The 16,952-nt window shown below is 43.2% G+C and overlaps 2 protein-coding genes across 2 annotated transcripts in view; both read right to left on the minus strand.

Annotated features, from left to right (window-relative positions):
- LOC124476446 (contactin-1a-like) overlaps positions 1–7,762 on the minus strand; it is a 60,073-nt gene extending 52,311 nt beyond the window's left edge. The window contains exon 1 of the mRNA XM_047033584.1: positions 7,446–7,762. The gene's annotated coding sequence lies outside the window, so the exon portion shown is untranslated. The remainder of the gene's footprint in view (positions 1–7,445) is intronic.
- A 3,656-nt stretch (positions 7,763–11,418) lies between these two features.
- The window catches only part of nrcama (neuronal cell adhesion molecule a), a 59,467-nt gene continuing 53,933 nt past the window's right edge, over positions 11,419–16,952 (minus strand). The window contains exons 30-32 of the mRNA XM_047034081.1: positions 16,468–16,599; positions 16,200–16,278; positions 11,419–13,677 (exon numbers count right to left, since the gene is read on the minus strand). Coding sequence (XP_046890037.1) covers positions 13,440–13,677; positions 16,200–16,278; positions 16,468–16,599 — 449 coding nt within the window. The 3' untranslated portion in view covers positions 11,419–13,439. The remainder of the gene's footprint in view (positions 13,678–16,199; positions 16,279–16,467; positions 16,600–16,952) is intronic.

Below are 16,952 nucleotides of genomic sequence, written 5' to 3' on the forward strand. Positions count from 1 at the left end.
GGCACGAAGGAGGATGGACTTGTCTCCCTCCCTCCCCGCCTGCCTCACCTTCCAGCACCCTCTCCTCCATTCACTGTCATTACACAGCGCTCATAAAGAATCCAGTCTGTGAATGAGCCGGCTCACTCAAGCCATGTTACACCCCTCCAGGAAAAGTTGGGAGAATGCCCATCTCCCCTAGCCTGGCTGCCAGCCCAATTTAGCCCCGCCCACAAAAAAAATAGGTCGGGAAGTTGGGTCTGGAGGGGCTCGTATTGGGGACAAACTATATAAGACCAGGAGCTGGTCGGACCAATGAAATTGCCAGGGCGGGCTTTATATGATGATGGACAGATGATCAACAGTAACTTAATCAACAACGTCACGAAAGAGCGCTTGGGTTGAATTTGTTTTCAACAAACAACATATTATTGGTTGGTTGGTTGTAGGTCTATCCAATTGAGTGAAGAGGCATTTGTTTTAGGAGTTCGGTTGAAACACGCCCCATAGTCACAGCCCAACGGAGAGTTATCAGACTCATATTCTGACTAGAATTATGAGTTTGACAACGTCAGGCTCAATCTCCCCCCAAATTGGCATGAAACTTAAATGTATCCTATTTACTGGGTTTCCTATCTAGGAGGAATGAGGTATAGTTCAGGCACGGTGGGGGCGTGACAGGTGTCTACTGGAGGTCGGATTCTGGCTCCTGTATCCACTGACGTTATCGGCTCATTTCCTGAAAATGCGTTTCCTGAGCACGGTACTTTGGAAAGATAGGAAGATTATCCTCCTCCATTTAGTACCTGCACTTCTCACATCCTCTCCTCTTCCTCACTCGCCTCTCATCAAAAGCAGACCACAATAGCCATGTCGATCTCAATAAACAACAGGCTGTGAAATGTAATTATGGTGTAGGCTACAAAAGTCTGACTCATCACTGTGAAGAATAGCACGGTAAAAAACGGGAACAAATGGGGTATTTGCTGTGGCTGAATAGGCCTAAATGTGCTAGATTCATGATAATCTCACCAAAAGCTCTTTGCTGAGTTTGAATGGGAATGAATACTTGAGAACAGCATTGTACCAACCTCCGCCAAACATCCTAAAAGAGGTAGCACAGATTAATTAGACATTGATATGTTTAGTCGTGACAAAGGACAGGCATATTAAAGATGTGGCGTGTGCATTCAGGTAGCTTTTCGAAAGGGATTTGACAGGACAGGTAGTCAGGATAGCACTATTACTTGACAAAACGTGACGCACATTGATGACATCACAGGGATTTTTGGCCCAGATGTGACAGAATCCCTCCAGCTAATGTGTTGTTGTTGGCCTGACCTGGCCGGTTGCTCAGGGCCACACTGAAAAGCTGCTGAGGATGTTAAAGCGAGTGTTATAGTGCTTCGCAAGGCTTCTTTACACTCCTTTCACCCTGCCTTATTGGTTATGCAGGGAGAGCATGCATCTCAGACCTTTAGAGGGAATCCAGGGGAGAACTGGGTAGCGTGAAACGGGAAACCGACCTGTTTGTCGCACTCGCCTACATTGAATGCTAATGCTCCCATATCAATGGGCTCTTCAAAGAGAGATGCTGCCAGGGGCCAGGGACACCAGGAACAGCCAGCAGTGAGACAAGCCTAACACAAACGCACAAGCAGCGGCACCCAGCAGCCAGCACACAACGTCTCCCCGGCCCCCAGCCCCCAACCACCCTCTACCCCACCTACCCTCCACCCCATATGTATATCTCCCTGTTCCTCACAGCCCAACTCGTAAACCATTAGGGGTCATTTCTGGAGATTTTTTATTTTATTTTATTAACTAGATCAATACAGGCAAACAGGTCCTGACTGGCATCATTCAAGATGAGTTTAATAAACATGCTTTGCCTGGAGAAGTATGCACACTGCCCCTGACTGCTATTGATACTCCTTAGATCGACCGCTCAGGGATGGGCAATCATACTGGAAGTTTTCAAAACTATTGTATTAGAAGGTGCAGGGCCATGACCGTACATTACTTCTGGCAATTATAGCTATCCTGTATCCTGCCATATCACAGGATATGTTTGCCTTTTAGAATCCTTTTAGAAAGCAGGTGGGAATCAAATTTCACAATGTGAAATTGACGAGAGGCGTGCATAGTCATTGGAAAGAAAACATACGTCCACACTGTATAATGGGGATAGCGTAGGTAGTTTGTGAGGCCCATCAACCAGAGTAGTGTTAGTGCTATGCTTCCCATCTCTGCCAAGAGTAATGGGATTTCTGGGCCTAAATGCACTTCGCTCTCTCTGTGGAGCGGGTGGAAGGTAAACTATTGATCCACAAACAATTTAACTGTCCGTCCGGAGAAAAGGGAAAACAGGACGGCCTAAATGTATAATGAGCCTTCCCTTGAGCGCTGCTGCTGGTTGTCTGACCTTGCTCAGTATTCCCTCCACGTTCCAGGAGTCCTTCGACTACCCAGCTCCTCTGCTGGAGCGGTTATCAGCCTTCAGTTCATACACCCGCACACAGACCCTCCCCCCAAAGGCGAGAGGTCACTTAGCTGTAGAGCTAGCGAGTGTGCATCTCCAAGGGCACTTCTAATAAGTGTGCAGAGAACCTTTACCCCCTCTGTCATTCACCCCTCCGCTGCACGACGACTACCAAATACTTCATTACTCTGACGTTATCACACTGGCATTGAGGCAGTGTTTCATTACCACCAGGCGCCTTAGACTTGACTTGGCTAGGCAGAGTAGGTTTCCTGCACTGAAATGAAACACTAGATTAGAAAAAAAAAAAATGGAGGGCGAAGTATATGGCTAGTCAGGCAAGAGGAACTTGTTGCGTTTTGGCACAGGCTGTCTTGGATGTAGTTGTGCTCCTGCCATGCTCCAGGCACCATAGCAACAGGCCTTCCTTTCAGAGAGGCCCCATGATTGGTTCAGCACCAACCAGGAAGACTGGTGTCCCACTAATTGGACGAATCTCAGCACAGCCGCCCTGTTGTTACGTTTACTTACTAAAAGGGTACATTGCTATATATTTGAGACCCATCAAGAAATTCATGATGTTGACAGAAATATGATGATGTCAGGATGTATATTTATACTGAATAGGGCTGTCCCTTGGTGACATTGATAATTTAATAGTGATATCTCCATGGCATGTACTAAGACACATGACCAGTCTTATATGAGAGATCCTGTTAAATATTGACTCTGGTGTGCAGGGTGTCTGTATCTATTTGCATATTTCAACCAGAGGGATATCACTGTTTGGATAGGACAGGCTTTACCAAACGGGACAATTATCTTGAGTGATCCCCCCCCTCCTCCTCCCCCAAGCATGGGAAAAGTAGTCGTCCATGTTTTTGGTTTTGAGCAAATTGACCGACTAATTAGGAAAATCTCCCCCTCGATCTTTTTAACTATCCATGCTGTCCCTTATTGTTCTTATCATCATTATAATGTATCCTCTTTAGCACTGGCCAATATCAAAGATGTTTGTTAGGCTGTCACTGTCCCTGCACGGCCACTGTCTAATATTATCTGATTTTCAGAAAGAGAGAGAGAGAGAGAGAGAGAGAGAGAGAGAGAGAGAGAGAGAGAGAGAGAGAGAGAGAGAGAGAGAGAGAGAGAGAGAGAGAGAGAGAGAAACAGACAGACTAATTCATCTAGATTTAGCAAGCAAGCATGTGAAGGGCACCAGTTTGTAATCTACTTCTAAATTAGGTGCACATCTCCCAAAAGATTTCCTTTGTGTAGTAAAACCTAAAAATATCTAACAAAGGAAGTCAAGAGAAAATCACAGAAAGGTTTGTTAGATTCAACCCAGTTTTAAACTCTTATAATTATCATCTGAAATGAAGAAGATCAAGAATGGCTCTACAGCAGTACAAACACTGTTGGTTCCAACAGACCTGAGACCAAACCATCATTATATACCTCAACCTTTCTCATACGTTCAGGAGCTGCAACCAACATATCTGACCTCCATCAATGTCATCGTATTCACCCAATGAGGAAGGGATATAGACGATAGGGGCCATTTCCTCGTCTAGCGGTCATCTAATGCACATTATCTTAATGGATTGAGAGTAATCAGATTTTGAATGAGACATCGTTTTGGCAGATAGACAACTTGGATGGACTATCTCAATAACTGAGAAAATTCAGCACTTTTATCAGATAACATGATCTGATTGATAAAGAAAAAAGAGGAGTTTAAAGTTTCAATGCCAACAAGATATGGTATACCATATCTTTACGGTAAGCTTGTGATGTGTATTCCACAAATATTTTTCTGCAAAAACAGCTATCCATCCGATTAGCAGTTGTATAGTACATTGCATGTGGTGTTTTGGACAGTTTTATGATGTAACAGTGGGTACTTCTATTTACATTTTTATTATTAGATTAAAATAGATCCCGAAATTATCCATATACATAATATACCCTGTGTTGTGTTCTGTACAACACAGGATATACCATCATATCTAGCAGAACTGCAAGATTACAGATGGTGGACACACATTTTGGGCTGCTGGTAAGATGACTCACGTAGTACGCTCTCATGAATAGGGAGACACACACACTTTTCAAACATATACAACATGCACCCACTGGAGCTAAGTGCCCAAATAATTGACCATCATGTAAAAAATTACTTAAAATCTCCATGGGAAACCAACACACAGTGTTCAATTGTAATCAGTTGACCTAGGTAGGCAACACTGGCCCCAAGAACAGAAGTGAGAATCAAGCCCCACAGTTCTATTTGATCTAACTGAGGAGGACAGAAAATGACTGATCTGTGAGTCCCATGCTTCTCCTGGGAGTGGAGACGTCCACAGAGGGAGAGCAGCAGGCCTGCAGCACTGCCCATCCTGACAGGGCAGTGGGGGACTGAGGTCCTTTCTCCCTCTCTGTAGGGGGAAGGGGTGGGGGGAGGGGGTATGGGGGGGGGGGGTTGGGGAGAGGAGGGCGAACACTGAAAACTGTCTCTGAGCGAACACTGAAAACGTAATGTCTCCTGTTTCCGTACCATTAGTGGATCTCACTATTGATCACAGTCTCTAAAAATGCTGAGCAATCTAAAGACACCATCAAGACAAGGAGATCCCATGTTTGTCAGCAGTACAGGGTGGGGCAGCGGGGAAAGGCTGTTTGTTCTTCCACTTACGTTAGAATTAGATACGTAAGTGTTTGTGTGTCTAGGATTTGGTGGAAGGGGGAGGAGGATACCATAGAAAGTATTTTCATTCGAAATAGCAAATGATTAAGGGGACTTCAGATTCTTGAAGGGTATTTCTCCTAGAATAGCCAACATTGAATTCCACGTGACCAGACAATCATTGCCTAACAATCTACCCCCTGCAGCTGCCAAATGCCATGGCTGAGAGTCACTCCAGACAGGGTACCTTGATTATCAACAACAAATATCTTATCTTTCAGCTAATGCTTTGCCCCCCTCTAAGACAGGTCTCTGGAGGCCTTGGATTTGGTGGGACATCTTGGGACAAAATCTTATCTCTGAAGGAAAAGACTAAGAAAATTAACTTTAATCTTGAATGGCACTGACTACAATTTTACAATTTCTCCTAAACCGCTGCTTTAGGACTAAGCCATTTACGTAATCACAGAAAATGTATTGTGTAATATTTTGTCAGGATCAAGCCACAATGTCTAAATCGATTGGCTGCACTGGACTGTAGATTATTATTTTTTTTCCAAAATGTCTGTATTTTGTACTGTTCCAAATTAAGAAACAGTCACATTCAATGGCTTACCATCACAAGGCTGCGTCTGTAAATACCTCGAGATTCACGGACAGGAAAGTTTTATTTGTACCATATAAATAGCTGTTATTGAAAAATAAAAGCACCTAAAATTCAAAACAATTTATTTTTTTTGTCTTTTCATTGTTTCATGAGAACTCCAACCTCAGTGAGGCAGCAGCAATGCATGTTCAGAGTCAGAATCATGGTGATGCTACATACAGGCCAGGACAGTTAGTGTCCTAGAGGCCCAGTCAGTGACAGTGTTATATAAGGCGTTCCTTATACATCCACCCTGTCTACACTGAGTCACTGAGACCCTGTTACCTACCACAGAGAGGAATCAACTAACATTAAATTATCTGCCAACTGCGTCCAGTTCTTGATTACCAGATGGTAGCTGGTGGCCTGCACTAAGTTGTGATTCCCTTTGGGACCCTCTATAAGAACCTGAATAAACCCCAGTGATGTACTGTATGTAGCACAGCTCAAGGTTGGTCATAGGACAGTCAAGCTTTAGAAGGGTTGTGAGTGTCTTAAACTGACAGTCACCCCATGAAATTCCTATGACATTTCATACTTTATTTATGACTGGCTACATTAGGCTCCCTAGATAGGACACACTGTTGACAAATAGGTATTTCAGTTGCCTTGCTAGGCTTTCTGCTCTCGGTCAATTCTCAGTGAATCGTGAAATTAATAAGAACTTGAAAAAGAGCTAAAGCCGATGACGAGAGAATGGGTATAGGTTGTTGTGTTCTGTAGGCATAGCAAATTATATGGCGAATGTTTTTATAGAACTTCAGTGTATTACAGAAAGCACGAATGTGCAACAGTTTCGTTACGATTTTGACAAGCACCAACACCTGTGCCGAAATAAATGCACGTACTATAGCACTAACTGGGGACACAACAGCCGCAAAATAACAAAACGATCATTGCACAGTGAGTCCGCTTAAGTTATTAATGGGTTGCATTAAGCACATCATGTAACCTGTGGTAACCTATACGAGCCTATAATTTTGCGAAACAAACAGGACGCGCCCCTGGCTTCAGCTGAGTGCCTGGCAGAACTAGGTGTTTTCCTGGTTCTGTGATTTGCCATTATAGCGTATTATAGTTCCATCATACAGGACCAGTTAAACCATGTCCAACCATGCGTTGGATTAAACTGAGATGTAATCAGATTTTGCAGGAAATAGGTCTGTGTACAGTAGCCTACCCGTGTGTTCAACCAATGGAGCACGAGAGAGAACATCATTAGGGGTTCGTGATCGGAAACATACAGGCTTACATCTTTTACCGAATTTGCTAGCTGTTTTTAGTGATGGCCTTACTAGTGATGGTATAATAGCCGCAGGTGCGAAATTATATTTTACAACGTAGCATGGTGCTTCAGAGATCTGCGGATGCATTGCGCTGCCTCCCGGAATGTCATCTAGATAAATGTTTTGCATGTGTTCACATTGTAATTCGCTCATGAATATGTTCACCTCGGTAGGACACTGCCTGAGATTATGCAATACCATTAGAATCATTTAACTTGTCAAAAATCATTCACAGATCTGCATTGCGGTAGGCTACATACAGTGCTTTGCAGTTATTGTAAACAACATTGATTTTCTCCCTTTGCAAGATGCTGCTCATATCTTTTCAAAGAGAAAATATCTCACATGTCATGCTGTTCGTGTCCTTACCTGCAATAGGAAATCAGTCCTTCTGTGTAACCTTTACGACACACCTGGATCTGCACCGCATCACCGGGCGCTCAAGAGCCGGGAAGAGACTGACGGAGATGTTTGAGTCTTGTATCCTTGGATTGGATGGAAGGCTATGACTGTCAATTTAGGGGGGCGCTAACGCAGCTTCCATTGGGTAACTGAGCATGCATCCAGGCAAGAAAAATATGCGTTCAAGTCAACCAGTACCGGCGGCTTACATTTGAAAATATCTGCGTGGTGGTTGTTACGATCTACAGTACTACAGCATGCTGCATGCATGATACTGTAGCAGCACTTGCCTACAGTAAAATGAGAGCAGTGATGTTTAGATATATTGGTATTCAAATTTGTCTATGACGTTGCTCAAGGCAGTGTATGTGATTGGAGTTAACGTTTTGCCATGCCCAAAGGTAAAGTGGCCTTGGTGACAGTGATTTTGTGACGCAGATTGTCACATTGTAACATATCACGATGAATAGAGGCAAACAAGGCACCCGAAAGGATGATTTAGATACCACAAACTACAAGCCAATTCATAAGATTCAGGTATCGGTTTTTGATAGTGCAGAACAAAATGAAGGCAGTGTAGTGAAATATTACAGAAACTCTTGCTAATGTTGGATCACAATCCAAGATAAATATGTTTGGGTGGTTTGTGCTTGTATGCACACTGAATGATCACGAGTCCTGTTTATTGTGGTTTGAAATCTAAAACCAAAGCAGGATATGCATATGTGCCCACTCCAGTGGTGGAACATTGCTGAAAAGGATGTCCAGAGTAACATTCGAAAGAAGAAATGTTGCAGCATTGTCTATGGCCTCTTTAGGATGTTTGATAGCAATTCCAGATATGTTGTTTCACCTAAACATGCGCACAGTAGTACGCAAGCATGGGGATCATGGATGTGAATGACATTGTCTCTTTTCAGTCTTCTGGCCGGGTGGCACCCTGTGCTCTCTGTCTGGGGAAAAGGAGAGGGGGGAGTTTCATACAGAGGAAGGAGGGGTGAAGATGAAGAGGTGGAGGGGGGGGGGGGGTATGTTGTGATTTAGCCCCACTGATCCCCACTGGGAGACAGCCCAAAGTATCTCCCTCCCGTTCCAAATCCACGAGACCCGGGGTGTGTTTGTAGAGGGGGGCAGGTGACAGTGGTGGGGGAAGTATAATCCCAAACTGCATAGAGTATGTTTTAGCGAGGGGGAGAGAGGGGGCATTAGTGTCAGATCCACAGAACAAAGCGCTCTCACTTTATGTATCTCCCACCCAGTGGTGATATGATAGTAGGGGGAGAGGCCCTGTATTTGAATGCCTTTCCCTCTATGTGTTGGGGGAGATGGTGCCCTCTTTAGACAAACATCCTGAGGACAATGACAGGCTCAGAGGAATGGGAGGTATCGTTTCAGGATTGTAAACAATATGTGGATGTCCATTTTGGGAGAAGGGCAGCTACCCTCAGATGGCTCAGTGTGTGGTTGTCTGATTGTGTGCGTGTCGTTTGTGTTGTTGTATGGTTGTGTTTGTGTTGTTGGCAGGCACGTCATTTGGCAACCATATGGAAATGTCACAGAGCAATCATAAACAATTATGCCCCCACCTTTCAGGTCTGTGCAAAAGGCCACATTTACATACGGACACAAAAGACCAGTCTCTCACATCTCAGATGCTCCAAACCTCTGATTACCCTTAAAACGCCAATGTCTAGCGACCCTGTTCTGTTTCTTGCTAAACATTTCCAATTATCAAGATGGTTGAGTGTAAACATCAACCTCCTCTCTTTAATGACAATCGTTCTGAAGTTGTTAATTTGGTCGTTAACCTCATTCTGTGTGGTCAAAAACCAGGCCTAACAATTTAAGAATATAGAGGAGACTTAATGGGGAGGGCAACCTCCCACATATCACTCTACTGAGACTTTTCCACCCTGCAGTAAATCAGGGAGCTGGACTGAAAGGAGGCGGGCAGGGATAATGGATGTCATGGCAGACATAGTGTCGACACTGAGGATCCTCTGAGGATTGGGATAAGAAGAAGAGGGAGGGGGGCGATGGTGGAGGAGAGGGAGAGGGGAGTGGAGGAAGAGAGAGGAAAGGAGGACGAGTGGCGTGGGGGTGGGGTGCAGAGGGGAAAAGGACAGCTGCTTGTTTGGCGGTAATGATCACCAATGAACACACAGATAATGTGATTCTGCTGCGATGAAAATGAATAGCTAAGGCTCTTACAGGAAGTGCCTGATGTAGGGGACTGGGATGTCAACAAAGGAGAAAACAACATGGTCTTTATGGGACTGGACTGTTTTCTGACAGGGGGGTTGATCTGCTAGTATGGGTGGGATTTGTAGCCATTGGAAATGGATGGGTAAGGCAGTTTTAACAATTTCACTTGACATACAGTATGAAGATTATCCTAATAGATTATTTATCGGTCATGATACATGTGGGTATTATACATGTCCTAATCAAATTACCGCAACTTGCTGTGCGATTTACAGTATCGGAGTTTCCGATGAACATTTCTGTAGGTTTTAGTTTCAGTGTATGGGTTTTGGGATTCAGGCTGGAAACAGCCCCATCAGTAAGATGATGGTATAACCACTAGAGGACAGTCAAGGCAAATGCAAAAGCAACCATATGACAATGACATGTAGATTCCAAAGACAATTGGACAAGGAAACAAAATCAGAACTGGGAGTTTAACATTTGCTGTATTTGTAAGCATTCTCTCCGATTGACATGGCAGCAGCAGTAATCTGCAATTGGCGAAATATTTGACTGCCTTTCCAAAATTCCAATTCAAAAGGGAAGTCTCTTTCTCTGAGAACATCTCGACTCATTTACAGTAAATGTGATTTTCTTGGAATACAGTTCCCATTCTACTGACTACTAAAAATACAGAGAGCACATCCGTGAAATCAGCCCAATGGTTTCTCCCCTGCTGAACAGGGCTCTGAGTGAACAGAAGGCTGTGTTCTTCCCAAAATGAGAGACGTGTCCAAGAGACACCCACCAGTCGTCTCTGCTTTCTGAGACCAGCACTGTGTGATTCTCTACCAGATGGCTGGGGGGGGGGTTGTCCGCAATTACACCCCGATATGACCATAATAGAAATGGAAAGCAGCAGGGGTGAATGCCAAAAGATGTACTGTAGCTGAACTGCTAAGTGACATAAGGACCTTCTTTCCCATTTACTTTGAACACACTTTAAATTCTACAGTACTGGTTGTCTGGTTGAATGACTGTTAGACTGGCTGACTGGTTGCCTGACTGACTGGGTGATTGACTGTATGACTGACTGGCTGACCGTATGACTGACTGGCTGACTGACTTACTGGATGACTGGCTAGCTGACTGAATGAATAACTGACTGGCTGACTGTCTGACTGACTGGCTGACTGTATGACTGACTGGCTGACTGGCTGGCTGGTAGACTGACTGAATGACTTGGTAACTCTACCATCCTCCCTGACACTCAGCAGGGGGCTGTGATGTATCTGTGTGTTCTTTCTACCTTTTCCTGTCATGGAGTGTGTCTGGGTAGGGAAAAACCATGTCAACTCCAATGTGTTTTCACACAATTATTCCCACCAGATTTTCGTCTAAAAATAGCCCAGAAGACTAAATAAGGTGTTTTTTAAACCACAACTCACAGAGACACACAGTATTCACCTCACAGACTCTCCTGCCTCAATGAGGGAGTTACAGGATCCTTATTGTTGTTGTATGGAGTGTGTTTCCATCCCTTTTGCCTAGGCCTGTTGTGGAATAATACTTACTAGTGAGACACTAGATGATTATGTGATCTAATAGAATATTTATGAAGACATTATGTTGTCCTTATCAGAAAAATCCAACTGTATCGTCTTTGTCACTTAATCAACCACCACACAGTGTTTCCAAAAATGGAGGACAACCACATAATGAAAAGCATAAAAAAGATAAAACAGAGATCAAATCAGATACTTATATTTCTTTATTTATTCATTATATTTCAAGTTGCTTGAATGTCATCCTTGCACTAAGTGGATAAACTTAAATAGAAATGGAAAGGGAAATAAACTGTTAGTACAAATCTTGAAACTGTTTTTTTCAATAGAAATCATTTTGTGATACTGTCACAAGAAGTTGTATGACTTTTGCAGACTACAGAGCTGCTTACACTGTAACACTTTAACACAAGAAAGCAAAATGATAGCATACTGTACATGGTCTGGAGCATTCTATGTATTCAGTATTGTACAAACGTTGGAACTTTGGAAACACAACTACCTAAGGCAGACAATACTATCCAAATTGAAGGTCGACAATTGACTCAAGTTAGTCAAAATGTATAATGTTCACAGCAAAAGAAAAGTAAAGAAAAAGTATATACTGTATTCTATAGAAGTCTGTATTGAGCACAGGCCTTTCAGCACGTCAGCCCATCTCATGCATATCACTGCCTCAGAGGCAGCCTGGTTTGTCGTCATTAGCTCTGGTTTCGGTACTGGAGTCAAATAGAGTATGTGTACAAATTCAACAAAAAATCTACATTAGACAAAAAACTTGATGCAAGTTAAGAAAAAAAAATCTTGATTCCATCCTCTCATCTCAAAGGCTCTAAAATGGAGTTAGTACAAGTGAACAGGTCTTGCCTAGCATGGATTATATATACGCACGCACACACACTCACTCACTCACGCACACAAACAACTACACACACTGCAGAAATACAATCGAACATGGACAACCAAACCTTAAAAAAGCAGAGCAATGTTTCTAACAGAATATGCATTCACCATGTCCAATACTGTTGCTGTAAGCTGCTTGTTTAAAGGAAAGAAAATTCAGAATCTGACACAAGCACTGGGGAGTTGACTGTATGAATTATATTCCCTTATTGATGGGGTCCTTCTCCTTTCAAGCTTAACTCATCTGTACGACTGCACAGTCCTATCGCTTTTCACCAGTTCCAGTCACTGAACTGGAAAAATAATTTGGGGGGAAATCAGGACCAAATCAGCATTCTGTATAAAGGCACTGTTTGCTGAAGGCCACCCAGCACTTGGCCTTTGAGAAGCAAAAAAATTGTTTGAGTGAACATGCTCACATGCCCTAAGCTCCTGCAATGGCCTGAAGGTCAAGGTCATGTGATGTGGAACCTAATAAAGCCGCAAATGGGGCAAAGGTCATGATGAGGTCATGGCACTGAGATAGAGGGGGTGCAGCATGCCATGCAATCAGATGTGCAGTTCATTTCCAAACATCAACACAGAGGTAACAAGTGAACACATGGGTGTAGCGAAGGATGCAGCAAAGCATGCAGCCCAAAGACGTGTCCACTATGTTTACGAGCTTGAAGTGTCCATCTCTACTGAATAATACTTTAAGACGCTTATGTACAAACTGTACATTATGATTTTCTCTTGAGCTACTGTTTGTATATACATATCCCCGTCGTGCTGTATAATTTAATTTACAACCATTTCACTGGAAGAAGAGAGTCTAGACAATAATGTGCCTTAGATACATAATGAATAATATCATAATAACAATGTGGAAAAACCCAATCCTTAAAATAAATTCAGGATAGCCTACAATCCCCCGTAAAATATTCATGTCTGTTAATTTCAATGTGTTAAAAGGCTGCTGATAACTGTTCAATGTTCATGCACTGTATAATAACCAGACTCCCATTGCTGCTCTAACACTCCAAAGTCAGTAATCAGATGAACCAAACCCAGAGCTTTCTCTGCATCCTTCCACACAGCCACTGTTTCCCAACGCAGGGCAACATTTCTCCACTCGTATCCAGGGTCAGTAACAGCCCCTCCAGCTGATGAGGGCCATGTCTGACAGTGTGGTCGGGATGGGCATGTGATGAGAAGCCATACAGCGTTGTTATGGTACAACCGTGGGCGACAAGTGAGAGAGATGGGTCAATGGGGGGGGAGGGGGGACAGTCACTGGAGCGCCTCCTACTGGACGTCTGCCTGGCTACACGAAAGAGTTCATGGCATTATTGACAGGAGAGGGAGCCTCAGAGCTCTCGTGGCCCTCGCCGGTGTCCCTCTCCCTCTTTCCGCTATACTGTCCAATAAACGAGCCGTCCTCATTGAACTGTCCGTCTCCAGCATCCCCGTAGTCAACTAAACTGTCGTCACTGTCGCCTCTCTTTACCGTTCCATTTGACGACGTGCGGCTCCCTTTAAGCGGTTTATGGTCCTCAGAGTCACTATAGGAAATAACAACATGCGGGTGTTACAGGTGGAATGGCAGCAGGTGACACAAGCAGTTGTGGGTCCTTTTTTTAGCTGGAGCATTTGTGTTTTCGATTGTATGTCATTAACAATTATAATGTCATCAGGTCCCTATGAATAACTTGGCAGCTCAATCAATCAAGTTTTTGGTTGGAACTGGAATTTATTGTCAAATGTAATGTTTTAACGTTTCACTGTATGAGAAAATTCATAAATCTTTTAGATTTGTTTTGTGTGATGTTTGAATTTCATTTTGCCCCAAGTCTAAAAAAAGGTTAGCTAGATGTGAGAGATAAGTTGGTTTCCATCGCGCAACAGGGGAACACAGAACAAGCAGATCCATCTACGTACTTTCCCCTGAAACCAAATCATGACGTGGAATACAGCTGTGCATGTTTTGACATAACCACTTTTCCCAACAGAGGTTGCAATGAAAACAGAAAATCCAAGGCAATGATGTGAATGAGTGAAAAGCAACATTTCAGCCAACAGTTCACAAGCACAGATAAACACTCTTGTGCCAATGAAATAAAACATCTGCAAAGAAACCTTTCTTTGGACATCAGTTAGTAAACACTCAGACTGATGTGAGGTGAATCCTTCCATCATAAAGCGTTCATAAAATTGTCATACTGCTATAACCCTACACAAGTATTACAACTAGTAGTAATGGTAGTTACTAAGAAAAAGAAAAAAAAGATCCCAAGGAAAACGTTGCTTAACCAAAAATAGGTGTTTGACATTCTTATGAAGGCTTTATGGCAGTGCACGATGAAGGATGACAGTGGTGATTCGAAACCCTGGGAGGGTTCGACACAGCAGGGCTTTTCTCCACCAGGACAGCACTGTACCTGCTGTTCTAGACAGACAGATGAGCTCGTCCTCCACGTGCTAGTCTGTCCGTCTTACCTTCCCTGAGACCTACATCTTCCCACACACAGAGTGCAGGAGGAACACACACAAGGGCCACACAAACACACACACAGCTCGGAGACCGCCACACAAAAAATACATCCCCCCCACACAAGTATGCACACACAGATACACACACAGTACTGTACACACTCACACACATTTGTGTGCGTGTGACTGCATTTCCATGACTATGCATTAAGTACAGCACCCACACGTCCATACATTTAAACATCCCACTAAATAAAACATTGTATTTGATATCTACATTACTAGTATGAGTACAATACATGCTTTTGCAAGTCTATAGTCAAATAAAAACAGTTTGCGTGAGTAAAGTTATGTCTTTATTGACATAAAGCTCCCGTGGACCTTGAGGAAATGGCATATCTTATCACCAAGGCACTATATTGTACGTTGCCTTGAAACGCATAGTCTGATCTACTCTGTTATTGGACTTGAAAGCCTTGGCCTATCACAGCTCTAATCATACTAGATGGAGTTATCACTTTAAAAAGTGTTGGTTGTCATCAGAAAAGGAATGGCTTCTACAGCCGGTTGTTAAAATGTGAAAAAAATCTGCACTTGAACAGTAAACTAAGCGCTGGTCACTTCCCCAAGCATGCCAATCAATTTATTTACTATTTAGTTATACATATATACTGTACATGTCTAAAATATCATCCAGGACATTATTGCCTACAGTGAGTTTTATAAGGTTTCCACACCATGCACATCAAACAACATTATATAGATAGATGCTTTAGATATGAATACGTACTGTACCACAGCACAGAATTTATGGAACAGATATAGGTTTAAATACAAAAAAGTAATATCAAATATAAAAAAAACATTGTATAAATTGATTTTGACATTACAAAAGAATCGTAAAAAAAAAATCACGTGTTATACATATGTAAAGTGCTAAATTTTTCGTATTGTTGCGTGCATCAATGAAGCAGTCTAGAAATGAGAATGCTAGCAAGCATAGCTAGATTACTGTTGTTAGCTTATCATGGTAATGAGAGATGGCCAGGTATGCAGAAATCTATACATTAATCATGTACCGTATATTTATTATACTCTGCATCAGAGATTACATTACAAGCTTTAACTGATCTGCTTTGATGAAAGATCAGGAGAGTTTTGTATATTTGTGAGTCTGGAATACTGCAAAATGATTTGGGTAATATCCTTGGATGAGTTTCAAAATCCTCCCAAAAAGGTATCCCTGAATTTGTGACCTGCTTCCTTTGTAATGTGACACTGTTAAACACGCACACAATTTCAATTCAGGCACACAATCCACCAGCACAGAGAGCAGAGTACAATACTGTTCCTGTCCCGCCTCTGTCACAAAAGACCCAAATGAAGAAGAGGCTTGTGCTTTCCAGTGGCTCCAGTGAGCTGCACGGCTCCTTCATGCTCTAAAGATGTCCTGGGGAAGTTTGTGTTCGAGGTGAAAGTCAGCTCTGAGGATGGAGAGAGAGAGGGGGGAGGGGTGGGGGGCTGGGCTGGGCCTTGGAGGAGGAGGGCTGGTTAAGGGGCACGGGGTTCCAGAGGGCAGAGTCGGTTTTCTCACCTGTATTCCCCAAATGTGCAGTCATCATCTTTCATGGGCTGGAACTCTGGATCAGTGTGAGCATCCTCCTTCTCTTTCACTGGAGGGAGGCAGGGTTAGCAGCGTTAGGAAAGCATGAGGAGGTGGCCGTTGAGGGGGCGTGGTCTGTGTGACTATGACACGTGTGTGTGTGTGTGTGTGTCTGTGTGAGATTTGAGTGCATATGTGATTTTCTACGTGTCCGTGTATGTATATGCATGTGATTTGATGTGTGTGTGTGGGAACAGACCTGGGTATTTGCCTCCCTTGTTCCTCTGGATGAAGCAGATGATGAGCAGGACAAGGATGAGGAGAGCGATGGCGCACATGAGGCCGATGAACCAGCCCTGAGTGGCGATGTCCACCTGTCTGCTAGCCATAGCTGACCACCATGGAGGCAGGGAGGGAAGGGCACAACTAACCATTAATAAATGGCCAATTTCTCTACCTAGAATCGCAAACAGCACCATTTCCCTTCTCGTCCACCCATTGTCATAATTTTGTTAAACATGGGCAAACAGCTTGTTGGGGAAATGCAACATGTCGCATTAGTGTTTCAAATGAGTTTCAAATTGAACAGATGTAGTTATAAACTTTTGCGGAAAATTAGTCTTAAAATTAGACATCTGTGGATGGGTTACCAGCGATGAATTACAAACTAATGAATACACCGTCTTATATGTAGGACAGCTTGACATTTAGATGTGATTAATGTGTACCTTCACTTCACACGCA

This window comes from Hypomesus transpacificus, chromosome 14 (assembly GCF_021917145.1).
Source record: "Hypomesus transpacificus isolate Combined female chromosome 14, fHypTra1, whole genome shotgun sequence".
NCBI lineage: Eukaryota > Metazoa > Chordata > Actinopteri > Osmeriformes > Osmeridae > Hypomesus > Hypomesus transpacificus.